At 47.7% G+C, this 17,238-nt stretch overlaps 1 protein-coding gene across 2 annotated transcripts in view; it reads right to left on the minus strand.

Moving 5' to 3' along the window:
* Positions 1 to 1,038: 1,038 nt before the first annotated feature.
* Positions 1,039 to 17,238, minus strand: part of CAMK1D (calcium/calmodulin dependent protein kinase ID) — a 395,298-nt gene continuing 379,098 nt past the window's right edge. The window contains exons 8-11 of one of the 2 annotated variants that reach the window (XM_080644055.1): positions 16,798 to 16,876; positions 10,530 to 10,617; positions 9,562 to 9,679; positions 1,039 to 7,206 (exon numbers count right to left, since the gene is read on the minus strand). In XM_080644055.1, the coding sequence (XP_080500181.1) occupies positions 7,088 to 7,206; positions 9,562 to 9,679; positions 10,530 to 10,617; positions 16,798 to 16,876 (404 nt within the window). In that variant the 3' untranslated portion in view covers positions 1,039 to 7,087. The remainder of the gene's footprint in view (positions 7,207 to 9,561; positions 9,680 to 10,529; positions 10,618 to 16,797; positions 16,877 to 17,238) is intronic. The other variant, XM_080644056.1, reaches the window with a different exon arrangement.

Consider the following 17,238-nt stretch of genomic DNA (forward strand, 5'->3'; position numbering starts at 1 on the left):
AATTTTGTGGGTTGGCCCTTTAAGAGAGTGCCTGTATTTCCAGATGTCTCTCATTGGCAGAGTGCTTCTTTTCACAGCCAATCGCTATATGAGGACCCTTCTCAGTTCTGGTGCTCTCTGCTGAGGGGGCTTAGCTTGGGGTTTAGTCCCCAGAGTTTTCAGTGGGAACCCACCCACAGCTGAGATACCTCCCCGGGACTTCAGCTGCTGTCTGTGGGAGCCTGGCCAGCCCTTTCTCACCTCTGCACTTTCTACCAATCTCTATGAGGTCCCCACTTTTCATCCTTGGTTATCAGGGTTCTCTCCAGCTAGTCTTCAGTTGATTTTTCAGGGTGATTCTTGTGTAGTTAGTTGTATTTCCAGCTTGTTCCTGGGAGTGTGTCAGTGTAGCTTCCACTTGCTCCACTGCCATTTTGGAATCCTTTGGTTACTGTTTTGATAGGGGGAATTGTCTGGACATCAGGCTCAATCCCCTCTTATATATGATGACCCATGAACTGTAAGTCCCCCACAGCCTCCCCCCGCCAAAAACAAAACAAAACAAAAAAAAAACCACAAAAAATATAGCAGCCAGCCCTATACTCAAAAAGGAATCTTTTTCTGGGAATGGAGAACTCCAAGGCTGTGTTGAGAACATGGACGTGTGTGTGCCCTCTCAATGCCACTCACAGTGGGCTTCCTGGAATTAGCTTTGGCTTTTCCTCCAAAGAAATGACGGCCATCTAGTTAGTGTGATTTGAGTTTTTGGGCTCACTGCAGCCACCTTCTGCAGCAGCAAGGAAAAGGGGGAGCTTTCCTGTCTAGCAAGGTGTTCAACTGGGCACCCTCCACATACCCCAAAGCCAAGATATGCCCACCCCTCCATGGCACTTCCTGCTCATTGGACCAGTGATGTGAAATATTTAGGGGACCTCATGTGTTTCTGGGGGATCAATTCAAAACTTGCCTTCAAATCCAAATTTCAGAGAGAAGAGGAAAGAGAGAGCTGTTGGGACACCCACCTCCTGCTCCTTAAGGTGGAAACAAACCACATACATCTGAAGGTGATTAAACTGTCTTTATTTGAGGAAAACAAGAAGCCATCAGTCTCGTTATCATTATGTTAGAAATCTTGATATGTGTACATGATTGTCAAGGCAGAATATCATTTGCTACATTGCCCATTCACAATTTTGCAGAGCCGCAAACCTATGAGGGCTAAACTTCTTGCAGATTTTATTACATGCATGGAATAAATGCACAGTTTCCCTTCTTTTGGACAAGCATGTTTTCATGGAAAAACGGAACCAGTTGCAGGCCTGGTAATAATAGACATGGGGACATTCCTTTTGGAAAACATGCTCAGTGCTGAGAGGGCTGCAAGAAGGGCATGTGTAATGACTAGAGCCAATTGAGAAATTGTCCCAAATTTGATTCTGAACAGAATGTACATTTTATGTTTTCCAACCTGAGCATGGGACTGAGATAAATGCTCTCTGAAACATGTGGCCCCACCTTTGAAAACTAACCGTTTCTGTTGCCATTTGGACAGCATCTCACTCCATTTTGAGGCCAAATGCCCTGGGAAGGAGAGTACAAACCTCCCTCTCTGTCTCTGTCTCTCTCCCCCATCCTCTGTCCCAGCACCCAGTTCCTCAAAGTGCAGGCCTACCATGAGGGCCAGGAACCTGTCTGTCCAGGTTAAGGTTTTCCTTTGAGAAGTAATTTATCTGGTGTTTGGGGCTTTCAAGTCCCTGGTGACATCTTATCACTGTGACTGAAACCTCAAACACTCCTCTTGTTTTCTTTTTTCCTGTCCATAAGAAAATAAAATCACCTCTAACTAAAATAATTCAGTAAATAAGCAGAATACATAATCATCGTAGAAGTTCTCTGGAGACCAAAGGGTTAAAAACAGATATAGCAAATGCAGAAGCGGCTTTAGTACAAAGGATGAATGCAACAGTTTGTCCCTTTGGTGTAGATACAAATAAGCCATTCCACAATTTGTCCACAAAACCAGACCTGGCAGCCACATGCGGTGGGTTTGGCTGCCCAATGCACAGCCTTTGGGTTTGTAGAAGTGGGGCCCCAGAGTCCCAAGTTGAGCTGTTCCTGCTACAGGTGGTGGGCCAGGCCTTGGCTGGCATGCAGGGCCGTCCTCACAGTGGGGCGAGGCCACTGTGCCCACTCCTGGTGGCAGATCATGAGGCACGGGGACCACAATGAAGGTTTGGGCCAGAGACGGGTGTGGGCCTCTACCTTCCTCTTTCTCCTCCCTGTCTGCTGTTCACAGTAGCAAACTCATCTACAGACTAGTTTTCTTGAGTGTTCAGGAAATGTGTCCCTCCTTTTAGGAATCTGTTTGCCCTGTTCACCATTTCTATCTTAACATTTTCAATTCTGAAAACCTACGGACTGGAACACATTTTTTTGGCAAATGTCAGGTACACCTGAAGCCCCCAAGTAGGATCAGGTGCCCTCACAAAAGCATGGTGGATTCCTACACATTTATTTTAGAGACAAACTAGACAGTGTTTGGTCTGGAATGTGTTGAGGAAAAGGCAAACTGCAAGTGTGAGCAGACAGAACGGGGCGTGGCATTGCTTCGGGGAACGTGCAGAGGCTCCGTGCACTGGTTATCAGAGGACCTTCGTTCCATTTGCCAGAGGTGACTGTGTGGCCCTGGGAAAGAGTGCACCTCACTTCTCTTCGGGGAAGCGGAGGAGCTGCCCTTTGCTGGCTCTTGCTTCCCTTTCTCATGTCCAAAGGAACCCCGCAGTGTGCTGTGAAGTCCCATAAAGTAGGGTGGTTGCTGGCAGGAGCGCAAAGGCGTGGCCCAGCACTCCTGTCTTCAGCCCTGGAGCGATGATGGTTCTGTGTGGCTTCCCTAGCATGAAATCAGTAGTGGCCAAGGCTTAGGTGGGCCACAGGGCCATAGTGCAAAGCCTTAACAATACTGAGTTGTCTCCACTGGGACACGGTCTTTCCTTTCTGTTCAAAACTGAAAGGAAATGAAACGTCAAACCTCACAAACCCCAGTGGGTTCATCAGATTGAGCTGTTACTCCTTGAGAGGGTCAGCCTCCTTTCAGGAGGGTCCCTTGGGTTCCCTTTCTTTGTCTCTGGTGTCCTTGGCCTTCATTCTAAAGGGGAGTCCCCCTCTCCCACCCACAACCCATCCAGGACCTGCTGGACACCAAGGTGGGCAAGTTAACAGAATGGGATTAGTGCTGGGCGGGGAAACTGAGTCCACTGGTTGCGTGCCTAATCCCTTTCATCAGATGGCTCATGCTTCCTAAGGGCCAGCACCTGGACTGTTTGGCCAAAGGTGTCTTCTTTTGCTCCAAGCCGGACTGCCTAGTTCCTAGGACACTATGTTAAGAGCTCCTGGAGAGTGGGATCCTGTCAAAGGTCAAGCCCGTGTGTGTGTATGTGTGTGTGTGTGTGCGTGTGTGCGTGCGTGTGTGTGTGCTGCTCCATTCTTGGGGTGAGATTTCAGAAGTGACTGGGAACCACTGCCATAGTCAAGAACGCAGAGCCATGCCTGCCCTTTGGGCATGCTGCATAGTTTTCTTTAAGGGAACGTGCAGGGGACAATTCCTTCTATTCTCCGGCGGAGCCAAGGGCAGCAGGAGGTGGTGAAACTGCCACGAGCAGCCCTGGCACTGCTGTGGCTCCATCTGGCATCTTTTCTCAAGAGCGTTTGTGGTTGTGCGCAATTCCTGTGGGTGGGCCCTGCCCCTCTCAGTTCCAGCTGCCTCTACCCCATGCCAACCCAACACCCCGGCCCCATGTGCTCGCTGAGGGAGCGCAGTGAGCAGTCCGAACCCCAGGGACCCGGTTAGGAGGGATACGCTGCAGGTCCGCCTGGGACCTGCGAGTGAGCAGGTGCTCGCTGTTTCAGACACATGCTAGCTTCTCTGTGGTCTCAACGCGAGGTGAAGGCCAGGAAAGCGAGGGAGGCACAGACAGGCAGCTAAGGGAAAAATCATCCAAGGACACTATTTCACATATAATATTCAGGTGAGAAAAAATCCACTTGCTTTAAGAAGGTGAGGAGACCAAATGGGGGAGGGGGGTTAGGGTTGGAAGGAAGCCTGTGATGGGGCCGAAGGTCCACCCTTAGCCTCACCACACACACTGGCTCCAGGGCGAGCATCAGCCGGTGCACATATGAAATGCTCAGCTACTCTTGGTGAAATCTGATTCTGCCACCTACTCGGCAGGTCTTAACAAAAGGCACATTCTGGGTTCTCTTCCTGTGTTGTGACGAAGCATAAATAATACCAAATACAGCTGAAGAACCTCTAGCCTTTGACCACTCAGGCTCTCTCAGAAGACCAACAGTTCTTCCACATGGTGGTTAGTTTCTCCTCTTCCTAAAACAACAGGAAATTATCTAAGTCTGGTGGCATCGAGACAGTACGGACTTGCCTAATGTCAAGGTCAAGCTTTGGGCTGAAATCAGTCCCCGTCCCCTGCACCGTGTTGACTGAGACCTGACTGTCACAGGCCAGCATGGCTGAGAGCCGACCCAAACCGCAGGACACCTGCAGCAGGGCCCATCTTTCAGCTGCTCCACACTTTTCAAGGAAGACACACTTTCAAGCTAATTGAATACACATGCACCCCGCACATTAGCTCCAGAAAACAATCACCAGTAACAGAATTTGCTTCCTAAGTGCCAGCGCCTGGCCTGTTTAGCCAAAATTGTCTTCTTTTGTTCCAAGCCTAACTGCTTAGTTCCTAGGACACTGCACTAAGAGCAGGCATGGCGTGGAGGGTGCCAGACCTGCAGGGGACAGTGGACACAAGGATTCAAAACTTGAGGCAAATGTTCACCCCTTGTGATGCTAATGATTGTTTTCTTACACTGTAGAAACTTAAATGTCCCGTTACACTTATTAATAAGCAACATCCTACCAAGCCTCCTGGAGAGATGCCTTCATTTCCTCAGATCCTCTTTACAAGACGCATGCGATTGCCCTTCTGAAGGTGTAGGACTCACAGTGCTAACTGGCAATGACTCGGGCAAATGCATCAACCTGGGTGGCTGCATATCCAACTCAGCTGACACACATTTCTTAATTGGCTCTGTTGTCATTTTGTTGTTTTCCAGGCTTTTTACAGACTTTGAAAGAGTGATCGTCTGATTTTACTCTGGTTGCATGTGTGACAGATGCCAAGTGGGATTCCTGCCCAGGGGCTGAGTGCCTATGAGGTATGTGGAAACAGGGTAGACCAGCTGCCTGTCTTTCCAGCTGCTCTTATGCATACCTGCTCTGCCACCCTAAAGGAGACAGAATGGAGCTGTAAACCGAATACTCGTGTGTGTGTGTGTGTGTGTGTGTGTGTGTGTGTGTGTGTGTGTGTGTGTTGGGGAGGCTATCGCTAAACATTTGGCCTGGACATAGGCAAAGTTGTGGAAGTGATGAAGATGGTTTGACCAACAGGACCTGTCAAATCTGGCCAAATGCAGGAGCAGAGCTTGAGGATAATAGCTAGGAAAGTCGCTGGACCATCAGCAGACCTACAGGGACACACGGTGAGCTTGAGCTGTCTGTGCAGAATGCAGACTCATGGCGTTGCATGGCCATCGAGGGAAGGCTTTTGCAAAGCTGGCATTTGGAGCCACCTGCTTGCCTCTACAAGACAGCATCCTTGAAGTCTCCTTGAAAAGCGGTTTGCCCTGGATTTCACACTGTGCTTGCTTTATCTTGCACACTCACCCACCACGTGGGTGAATTTCATGGCCCAGTTTGCCCGGGTCATTGCCAGTTATAGCACTGCAAGACCTACACCCTGGGAATCCTTCAGTCTCCCGCCCCCACCACAGTCTTTGGTTTTCAGACCGCCCTCGTGAGAGGGACAGCTTCAGTGCCAGCTGGGCCTGGCTGAAACCATCCCTGGCCGTCCCTGCAGCCCGTGTCCTGCTTGCTTGGGCAGTTCACCTCTCCTTACCACCCCAGATAAATTCTTTTCCAAGGCCCCTGCCCTCTCCTCCCCCAGGGAATATTCATACAAGAACAGGGGGAAAATGTGCAGAAACAACTTATGTGAGTTGGAGGTCATTTTACGTGTAAGACTAGAAATGCATTTAAAAAAAAAAAAAGAGGAGAGAGAGAAAGCGATTAATTTGAAAACTGCATAGCTGAGAGCAGAGCTTCCATGGGTTACCCCATGAGAAATGAGAGCAGCGTGGAAAGTTCACTTTAAATAAAATGGCATCTTGTTCCTTTTGTGAGGAAGGTCCTTAACCATCTGCTGGGTGGGCATCTCCTCCACAGCAAGTCTAGCCTCTAAAGTTTTAGTCTCAGGGGAGCAGGCTTCTTAATATCTGAGCGCTGGGGGCACGAGGCCCCTCGTTTCTCTGGTTGGCGGGGGTTTGCTGGAGGAGCCGCCAGGAAAGGGCTCTGCAGGGCCTTCCCCAAGGGGCCGGAGAAGCCAGCCCTGCAGTGCTGCTCAGCTGTCCCGGGAAGGACAGAGAGGAGGAGAAGAAGTAAAGTGCACTCTTCACTTTGGAGACAGATTCTTGATCCTTTTCATATAAATTTTAAAAATCCCTTGAAATTCGCCTTGGAGGGGAAAATATCTCCTAATGGTTAACATAAAACTTTACTACCAACAAGCAAACAATATAGGTCATGTAACTAAGTATAGATTGCAAAGACATAGATCTTAAAAGGAAAAAAACAACCCTAATGTGCAATATTTACCAATACTTAAATAATCCAGTTGAAACCTTTTATGTTATTAATGAAAAATACAACATAGACAGTTACCTATAGTGAGAAGAGCAGAAATGACGGAAGTTGGGGAGAAGACAAAGAGAGTCCATTCATTAGAGCTTTGCAAGATTCATATATACAGCACCAGGTCCTGTTAAATCAGCTCCCTTGAGTCAGTACAGTTTGTGAGAAATGAACACTTCAGAATTGCAGTATAAAATATGGCCATAAAAAACTTCTGTCTTCCAGTCCTGTGCAGGTAGGCGCACCATGCAAGGTGGGATCACTCTGGGGTGGCTGGTGGCACTGGTGGCCCTGGGGACCCCCTTCCCTGGCTCTGCCCGAGGCCTCGCCCCCGGGCCCCACCTCCAGAGCCAGTCACTTGCTTCCAGAGTGCACCGTCGTCACAGTGGTGGGCCTCGGTCTCCGCTCCGCTCCCACTCCGGGGACCCCTGATGAAGAGGAAATGAAACTACAGAGCGTGGAGGGTGCCAGACCTGCAGGGGACAGTGGACACAAGGATTCAAACTTCAGAAGGAAATACTCCCCCTTCTTATGGCAAGGGTTTGTGCAGGGGCCACAGTTCTCCACATTGGACCCTAAGCGTTTACCTATCCATAGGAAAGCAATTGCAATGTGTTCAGAATGCTTTCTTTCTAGACCCAACTCTTCCCTCCTTTTTTCATTATACTTATAACTGCTCTGTGTTTGAATACCACATGAGGTAGCCACCACAATCTGATAGGTTCCAGAATGAGCACTTACTATGTACTAGGTATCAAACTAGGTGCTGAATAAACACTGTCATTATGAGAACAACACTTCATGAAGTCGTTATTTTAAGAACGAAGAGAGAGTGCAATGCCCCTATGACCCCTGCTTGTGTGTGGTCTGCAATCTTGGCTAAGAAGCACTTGTGACAGAAAGCATACCGAGAGGGGCTGTTGCCTATCCCGTGTGAGCTCAGCAGCCCTGGCCTGAACACAGCCTCCACAGACCACAGTCAAATGCATCCCAAGCAGAAGTGTTGCACCGGGAGGTCTGGATGTGGATGAATCCAATGAGCTAAGCTCCAGTGGTGTTCCCCCCATGGACTTTGCAAGCTTGGAAGATCCATAAACTAAATGATTATGATGGCTTCATTGTCAGAGCCATTGCATAAATATTCAAAGAAATGACCGATGTGGGTTTCCTTTGACCAGAGGGTGGAGAGGAACTATGCTGACCTGGAAACATGGGTCTACAGGCGTGTGCAATTGGGTCGGGGGACTAATGGAGATTTCTTTCCATTTTTAAATATACTTTTTATTGTTGATAGTGTTACAGGTGTGTCCCATCTCCCTTCCCCCCTCTTCCCAGCCCTTACCAACCCCTCACCCAGGTCTTCACTACCCTATTGCCCGTGTCCATGGGCTATGCACATAAGTATATAAATTCTTTGGTTTATCTTCATAGAGATTTCTTGGAAAAACTGAAGGGCTGGAATTCCTGAATGAGATGGAAGGATTATTTAGTGATGAAGCAAACCTTTTTCTAAGGAAAATGAGAAGAACTGTGATGCCCAGAATGAAACCAAGCTGACTGGAGGGTGCTCCATAGCTAGGAAGTGAGGGCTGATGGGGAAGATCAAGGCAACTGCTCAAAGTGGAGAGGAGCCACTGGATGGCCGATGTGAGATTAAGATAAACATATAGAGGGGGAAATGGGGAGAGAGAAATAAGGGGAGTGTAAGTGCATCCTCAATGACATAACATCCCATGCAAAGATGAAGGACAATGAAATATGATTACTATTACTTTGATTGAAAGCCAATGCATTTTATATAAATCAGCTCCAATTATCATCATCCTCATAAAAAAATAGATGGAAAGTCAGGGAGAGCAGGCTGCCATGAGTCTCTGCTATCCCTTCCTCAACCCTTAACAGTGACTCAATGACAAGCAAATCAGAGAGCAAAGAGATAGAGCAGAAAGTGTGTGGGCTTTTGTCCAGATAGACATGAACTTGAAACAGATTCATCATCTATAAATAAAAATATCAGTGCCTAGGGTTGTTTGAATATTAAATAGTGAATTTTCATAATGTAAATTGGTGCAGCCAATATAAAAACAGTATGGAAGTTCCTCAAATAAATAAAAATAGAGTACCACATGACTCAGCAATCCCTCTTCTGGTTATCTACATGAAAAAAATTGAAAACACTTATTTGTAAGGATATATGTATCACTATGTTCACTGCAGCATTATACACAGTGGCCAAGGCATAGAAAGAACCTAAGTGTCCTTAAATGGATGATTATATAAAGAAAATGTGGTACATATACACAATGGAATACTCCTCGGCCATAAAAAATATGAAATACTGCCATATGAAATACTGCTAAATAAAATAAGTCAGGCAGAAAAGAACAAGAAACTTGTGATTTCACTCATGTGTGGGATGTAAAACAGAGAGCAACAAAGACACACACACAAACTCATAGACACAGATACAGTTTGATGGCTACCAGAGGGAAAGGGAGATGAGGATGAGGGAGATAAAGGGGTCAAAGACAAGGTGAAAGAAGGAGACTAGGCTTTGGGTGGTGAGCACACAATAGCAAATACAGATGTCATAATATAAAGATGTTCACTTGAAACTTGTATAATGCTATTAACCAATGTCACCCCAATAAATGTGATAAAAAAGGAAAAAATTTAAAATATTAAATCATGTCCTAGGATTGTTGGGAGTGTTAAATGGGGAAAATTTTTCAAAGTGCCTAACATACAGCAGGTACTCAGCAAATGACAGCGCCCACCTCTCTATCCCAGATCTGCCAGTTGAAGAGCTGTTTTGGCTCCATACTCACAATCATTTTGGCCGGCCAAACTGAGGCTGCTCGACACGCCTGCATTTGAACTGTCCAGGCTGCTTCCAAGATGGAGTCTTCTCATATGCCTCACGACGGCAGTGGCATTAAATGCTTGCTGAAATTAGAGAAAGGAAAAAAGTAGGCAAAATACTTCCAGTTACTGAAAAAGATGCAGACTGCCTCCTATTATTTTCCCTGTTACTCTAAGCACTTCAAACTTCCAAAAATATTCTCATGATACTCTAGAAAGAAAATTTACATTGCTCCTTCTTCCAAAAGTACAATCAAAATATATTTTGGAGAAAAAAAATTTTCTTCTCACATAATAGACATACAGAATAAACGTAAACTAATTCTGTCTATAATCTAAGAGAAGTGACTTCTAGAAAGCATAATTTTAATTTTCCTATTACTGGTGATTTTGTACTAAAGAATAGTAGCCTCAGAATAAAGGAGGTCAGTGGAACTGATTTTGTTTCTGTATGGCCTCTCACTGCTGCACTTAAGGACCCGCGTTGATTAGAATACCAGTTTACTGAGGTAACCAGTCAATGGTCACAAAGCCCCAAAGATTTACATCCGTCACATTTTTATCAGAAAGGATGGATGGGTTAAACTCAGATTTCCTGTTCATCTCCCTGTCATGTCACTTTATTACAAGTCCCAGCCAGGTGGAGAAAGCAAAGACCACGCTAAGGCACAGCACAGGAGTCGGAGCTGGCGCTACTGCCATTTCTGACTCACAGAGGGGAAATTTTAAATCTCAGACTTCATTCCTCTCACACCATGATTGTCCCTTCAAGTCTTCATTATTATTGGTTAAGAATAGCAAAATGATTTGGGTGAGGTTCTGGGGGTTTTTCATCAAACGCAGTGACAGTAACCCTTAGAAAGAAAAACATGCTCAAACTGCAAGGCAAGTGAGTGGTTAGACTCACGGGGAGTCTGATCAACACAGGACTTACTCTCCATTTGCTCTTGGCGAAGTTCTTCCGGATCTGGGCACTGACGGACTCGTGGATGTTCTTGTTGAGGGCCGTGTCACCTGCGATCCTGAAACACAGGCAAAGATGCTTCTTCTGAAGAGGCTCTCGGGGGGGGGGGGGGGGGGGGTTCTGGCATGGACCCTCTTTCCTGGAAGCCCCATCCTCACCCTTTCCCGAGGGTGCTGGTTTGGCCCCGCCCTCCCAGGCTGCTCTTGTCTGTGCACAGATCACAGGGCACTCCAAGTTCTGTCGATTTCTACCCCGAGTCCTGTTGATTTCCACGCTGCAACCTCTCCAGGGCAGGGCAGCACCTTCATGGTTGACTTCTGCCTTTCACTTTTTCCTTTTTTGACCCCCATTCCTGCGACATCCACAATGACAACACACCCTGACCTCAGTTTCCATCCTTCTCCCCTTCCTTCTCCCTCCCCCGCTTCTATGCCAGTTTTCTACCTGCAGCTTTGCCTCCACAACCTCAAATGTGTTCCCTGCCTGGTCTGACCACCAGAACCTCCCAGGGCCTTCTTCCCAGCTTCCTCCTGCCCGAAGCCCCTCTCTGCCTTCTCTGGGCCTCTTTCCCGTGGACCAGCTCACATCTGCGGCCCACAGCTCCTTTCTGCTTCCATCTTCACTGAGCTGAGTTCTGCAGCATCCGTCATCTACAACCACCCTGGGCACCCAGCACCCTCTCTGTGCTCAGGGAGAGGGCCCAACCCTAGCTCAGCTCTGCTTGACAACTCTACTCCTGAATTTCCCAGATAAGCCCTCATAAATGCCAGGACCACATCCACTTTGCATTCAGCTGGGTCCTTGGTGTCACTGGGCACTAGTTCTTGCTTGTTCCTTAGTCTTCTATTAGCAAAGAAGGTAGTTTTGCTTTTTACCTCCTGTCCTTAGAGTTCCCCTCATCCTATGACTCCCTCCCTCTGCCCCCACCCCATCTTACACCTCCCTCTCTCCTCTTCTCTCTTCCCTGACAGCCTCTCTGGTCTTAGTCATCACCTGCAGGTCACTCCTAGCCCATTCCTCTCCCACACATCCCTTCCCTCCCTCACATTCACCGCTGGCCTCCCCCAGGTTCAGAGGAAGCTGCATTTTGCGCTTAGTCCTCTGGGCTTGGAACCTTCCATCTTTCCTTATCAGCAAACCAAGTTCATCTTTGATGCCTAAAAAATAATTTCTTGCCTCTTGAAAAAGTTGAAGGGCAGACAAGTGATGGGGACACTGAGCATCCTTTCTGGCTGGAAGGTATGTGAGGAAACCTGTCGCTCCCAGACTCAGAGGGTCCTGGACACTAAACAGCTGGATGCCAGACTATTAAGTCCACATGTTTTGGGAAATGAAAGGAAGACCCTTAGGGCCTGTTCAGACAAGAAATAATCCCCGGATACAAAATATGTTCCTACCCAGCCTTTCACTTTAGAACTGAAAACATGGTTGAGGGACTGAACATTAAGTCTGTGCCAGGCTGGGCCAAGTCTTGCATCCAGTCTGATATTCCTGCTCAAAGCAGCTCCCCCTACAGACCCTGCTCCCAGCAAGGCTGAAGGCACTTAGCCCAGAGGACACTCAGAACTAACCCCATGACCAGATTTCCACTTCCAACAACTGTCAATCACCCTTCCCCCCAGACACATGGTGAATAGAAATAGGATGTCTGAGTGGGCAAGCATCCCAAACCCGACAGCCGGGGGCTAGGGCTGTGGACATGGTTAGCAGGCGTTTTCTCCTGGAGAGCTCGTTGAGTAATTCCTCCTGCACTGTTTATAAAGTTACATCCTCAGGAAAGGAGGCCATTCCAACACGGTGGCCAGCTCTTTCTTGGAAACAGCCGCACAGAGTGGTAGGAAGTATGGAACTCGCGGGGCTGAGCGCAGCCACAGCGCAGAGCCGCCCTCCAAACCAAACAGGCCAGCGAGCAGGCAGACACTCCCTTCTCTGTGGGTGAGCGTGGGCCCAGATGGAAGGAAAATGCACAATTCCAATTATTTCTGGAATGTTCCATGCTCCCTTCCCACAGCCGTAGGGGAAGCTGCGCTGGGGAAGAACCAAGCAGGGCAGATGCAGCATTCACAGGCTCCTGCTGGGCAGTGGCCCTGGGGAGCAGTCTCCCTGGGCCGCCAGCACAGGCTCCCCCTCCCCGGGCACCGTGAGGAAAGGGAGGCTGCTGCTCACAGGAGCAGGCCGGTCACAGCAACAAGGTGTGGGCTCCTGATGCTCAGTGCTGCTAGGTCAGCCTTAGCCATCAACAAAAGGAGGCAGGGAATGGGAGAACTGGAAGGAGCCTTAGTTATCATCTCATTGTCCTAGGAATAGGTGATATGTGATGCCTCCACTACAGGAAAATTTCCTTAAACACACACACACACACACACACACACACACACACACACGCCTCCTATGATCCCTTGCTTTTCAGTTTTTTCCTCTATTCCAACACTGCAGGTGGCATTTATATACATTGCTCTGTCCTCCGCCACACAGAGCACCGACTCATCTCCCCTGGCCTTTGGTGTTCCTGTGTTTCCTACACAGGCTGCTCTGCCTCCACAGTTCTGACTGCATGTTTCTAGCCACTTGCTCAAGACGTGCGTGGGGATGGCTGTGCGCCTCAGTCGGGGTCTCCCAGACTCCCGGGCTGTGTCCTAATTCCAGCGTGGCTGGAGGGAGACAGAAGACGGGAGGGGTCTCCGTGAATACCGAGAAGAGGGCTGCAGGTGCCACCCTGGCCTGGCTGACATGGCAGGTCTGAAGGTGGGCACACTGCCACTGTCATGGGCACCGGTCACTGGGGCCCAGGATCATCACTCTGGTTTGCTTCTCACTCACTGAAACTGCAGACTGGGGTTCAGATTATTCTTCCCTGTAATTATGCTTCCCTGTAACCAGGAATGGGTTCCCACATGCCGCTTGCCATCCCCTACTCTGTCCGTCAGCCAGCAGCCTGCTGGTCCCTGTCCATGCACCACCAGGAGAAAGCAAGGCCTGCAGGAGGGCTCAGGAAACACCTGGTGAGATGGGCGGCTGCCCTCCACAAGGAGGCCCTCCTGGCTGGAGCGTCTGCTTCGAGGCTAAGGGAAGGCGTCTGTGAGTTCCAGAGGCCTCTCCTGGCCCTCGGTGGCCTAGATTAAGCTGGAAGAGCAAGTGCAGAATAAGAGTAGCTGCCTGCTGGAGAGAGTTGATGTGTGGAGACCACGGATTCCAGAATGGTGATGCCGACAGAGCCAGGCATCACCGGGACAGCCACTCCACTCCTCGCTGGCTCTCAGCTGAATCCACATTCTTCGCCCGGGAATTTCACATAAAAGAAACAGGCATATCATACAGGCAAGCAAGGGGACTTTCAGTGATGATTGAGTCAAATGGCATTCTTTCTTCTTCTTCTTCTAAAAATCACTTCCCAGTGTTTGACTTCTTGGGAATTTTGAAATGAAAAGCAAAAATTATAAAACACTGGAGGGAAAAATACTTCTGAAGAAGGCATTTATGTGTTCAGTTCACAACTAACATGTCCTAATGTGGCCCAGGCTGATGACTCAGGTCTTCACCTCTTGCATGACGTTTCCCCAGCCCCAGACTCATTCAGCACAGCAACAGCACAGTCACCCTCTCCTGGGCAGCCAGGTTGAGCTTTCTGAAATGTAAATCTGATTACCCTGCTTAAAACCTGCCAGGGGCCCTCACTGCCCAAAGGGAAAAGTACAAATTCCTTAGCACAATCCTAAAATAATGGCAATTCTTATAGATTGGAGACTTATTAGGTCCTAGGCACTCTTCTTCTTTTTTGTATGTATTATTTCATTTAATCCCTGGAAAAGCCCTGTAGGGTATATACTACTGTTATTTATGATCTCAGTTTTATAGGGGAGGCCCAAAGGGTCAAAGAGCTTGCCCACCACTCAGTAATAGTGGTGAAACCAGGACAAGCAGGGCTCATGCCAGAACCCTAGTTCTGCCTTCCTTTCTGGTCTCCTCTCCCACCTCACTCCTCTGTCCCTCTTGCTCCAGGAATACCTGGTGCTGTGGCAAGAGGGATAGGTGTGTAGCATATGCCGCCAGCAGGACCCAGGCCACTCTTGGGCTTGCAACCCCTCCCTGTCTGGATGGCCTGGTGAAAGGGTTCTCTTAGCGTGCGGCTCGCATCTCTGTGAAGTCCTTGATTCTGCTGAAGACACCCTGTCCCTCTGCCAGGCCCTGCAATGACCTCTCCTTCTTTACACTTGAGTAAAAATGACCTCTCCTTTGGTTTTTCAAAAATGTCTCGTGAAGGAGAAATTGGACTTTGACTAGCCTCCTTCTGCCTTTCATGAAGTGAGGCTGTATTAGTGAACAAGTACTTGGAAGCAAATCACTTCCCTTCTTTTTTAAAATCCTCACTGGAGGATATATTTACCATTGATTTTAGAGAGAGTGGAAAGAAGAGGGTGGGGGAGAGGAGAGAGAAACATCGATGTGAGAGAGCCACATCAGTTGGTTGCCTCCTGCACTAGCCCCAACCAGCACAGGGGACTTGCAACCCAAGTACATGCCCTTGACTGGAATAGAACCCACGACTGCTTGGTTCGAGTGCCAACATACTAACCACTGAGCCACATCCTTCCCTTCTTTTGAGGTCATTTCCATCCTTTATAAGATAATCCCAAAAGTCTCATACATATAAGGTAAATGAGTCCTGGGGATGTAATAATGTACATGATGAATACGGTTACACTACAGTATGGTATATCCTAAAGCTTCTCATTACAAGGAAAAAAACAATGTTTAAGGTGGTGGATGTTAATTCAACTTATTGTGGTAATCATTTCACAATAAATATGAATGTCAAGTCGTTCTACTGTACACCTTAACCTTACACAGTGTTGTATGTCAATTATATCTCAATAAAACTGGAAAAAAGGTCTTACAGATTTAAAGGCCCATTGTCTAAAAGGTAAGAAAACTTGATTATCTTTATGGCCACATACTTTGACCTACTATACAGAATGACTTACTAAAACAAATAATCAAGATGATATATAATCAAAACTGCCTCCTTACCCAGAAAATTATTTATTTACCCCTCTAGCCCTTTCCTACATTCCTTTTACATCTCTTATCTGCAGGTGGGGGAGAGCACTCATTTTGGAGTCCGCAGTTCTCACTGGAAACAGTTGTACTGTCTTGGCTAAGTTACTCACCTTTATAAATCCATTTCCTTGTCTCTGACACAGAGAAAAAGCCTACCTTTCAGGGTTATTGTAAAGAAGCAAAATGCGATACTATTAATGCAGTTAGTACAGTACCTGGAACATGATAGATGCTCAATAAATGACGGCTGTTATTATAAATCAAAATGCTGTAAAACTGGGTCATGGCACTACCCTAAGCAGCTCCTCTTTGGGGGTTAACCAGCATACGAGACCCTGGAGGAAATGCTATAAGGGATGATGGAATAAACCTGGGACAGTCTTCTAGAGTGTTTCCTAGAGGGAATTTCTCCCAAACTCAAAGTTCCATTCATTTGTTTTTATTATATTGCATATTTTAATACTCCTGGTTTTTGTTTCAAGTTGATGCTCCTGTTGCTTTAGCAATAACAGCTAACGAAGCATTTACTCTATACCAGACATCACGCCAAACCCCCGACATGCGTTATCTCAGTTATTTCTTACGTCAACACTATCAACTAGGTATCGGTATCCTCGTTTTAAAGATGAGAAAACTGGGGCAAGAGAAGTTAAGTATAAAGCCAAAATCACAGCTAGTTGATAGTGCCATGACCCAGTGGTTCAAATCGACTAAGTTTTATAACCGAGGTGGCCTCAAGGGCACTGCTGAAAATGTACATAGAATGCATCAACCATCAGCTGATCCCTCTGGAAGTGAAGAAAGACTAACTTGAAAAGCATCTTAGAAGGGAAAATATATATAACTCAATTCCTTTAACTACTGAGTAATAAATCCAAGGAATAAAACTCCCATTTTAATGCTTCGTTGGGCAATTACCTTCACTAAAAATGGCCCTAAAATATTCATGTAAAGTGAAAACGCTACAGCTATCTTTCCCACACTTAACCTGTCATTAGTGCGCGTGGGAGGCCGAGCTTGAGAGAATGGAAGATCCCGTGTGCTGGCATGAGACAGGATCGGGGCCCCTAGCAGAGTGACATGCAGCTTTGCTGGGCTTTCCCAGTTCCTGACAGCCAACCGGATGTTACCCTGGGAAGGCGGTAGACACACGGCCTCTCTAGTGGGTGGTCGTTCTTACCATGGGTGCCGAGCTGCCTGCTCACATGTATATCTTTTGTTTGGATCTTTCTCCATCAGATTCCGAATGAAGTCTTTTGCTGTTCAGAAAGGAAGCACAAGGGAAGGAATCAGTCTGTGGTTCGAGCTATGATACCAGCAGTCTCTGAGAGTGTCGTGTGTAGCATGGAAATGACGAGACCAGCCCTCCACAGACCTTACAGTACCCTGGACACTGGTACCAGCATTTGGGGAAAAGGGAAGCCCAGGTTGGAACTTTGAATGGTGACCTGCCAGTGAAGAGGCAGCCAGGCCAGGGCTGGGCCCTGCCCTCCCAGCTCAAGTCCCTTCCCTCTGGCAGCTAGGGACACTTTTGGTTCAGAGATGAAGTATCTTTGTCACCACGGGACTTTCATTCTGCTCACTGCAGCCATAGGGAGTGATTTGTGGATGTCCTCTGCAT

Source organism: Plecotus auritus, assembly GCF_963455305.1.
Source record: "Plecotus auritus genome assembly, chromosome: 1".
NCBI lineage: Eukaryota > Metazoa > Chordata > Mammalia > Chiroptera > Vespertilionidae > Plecotus > Plecotus auritus.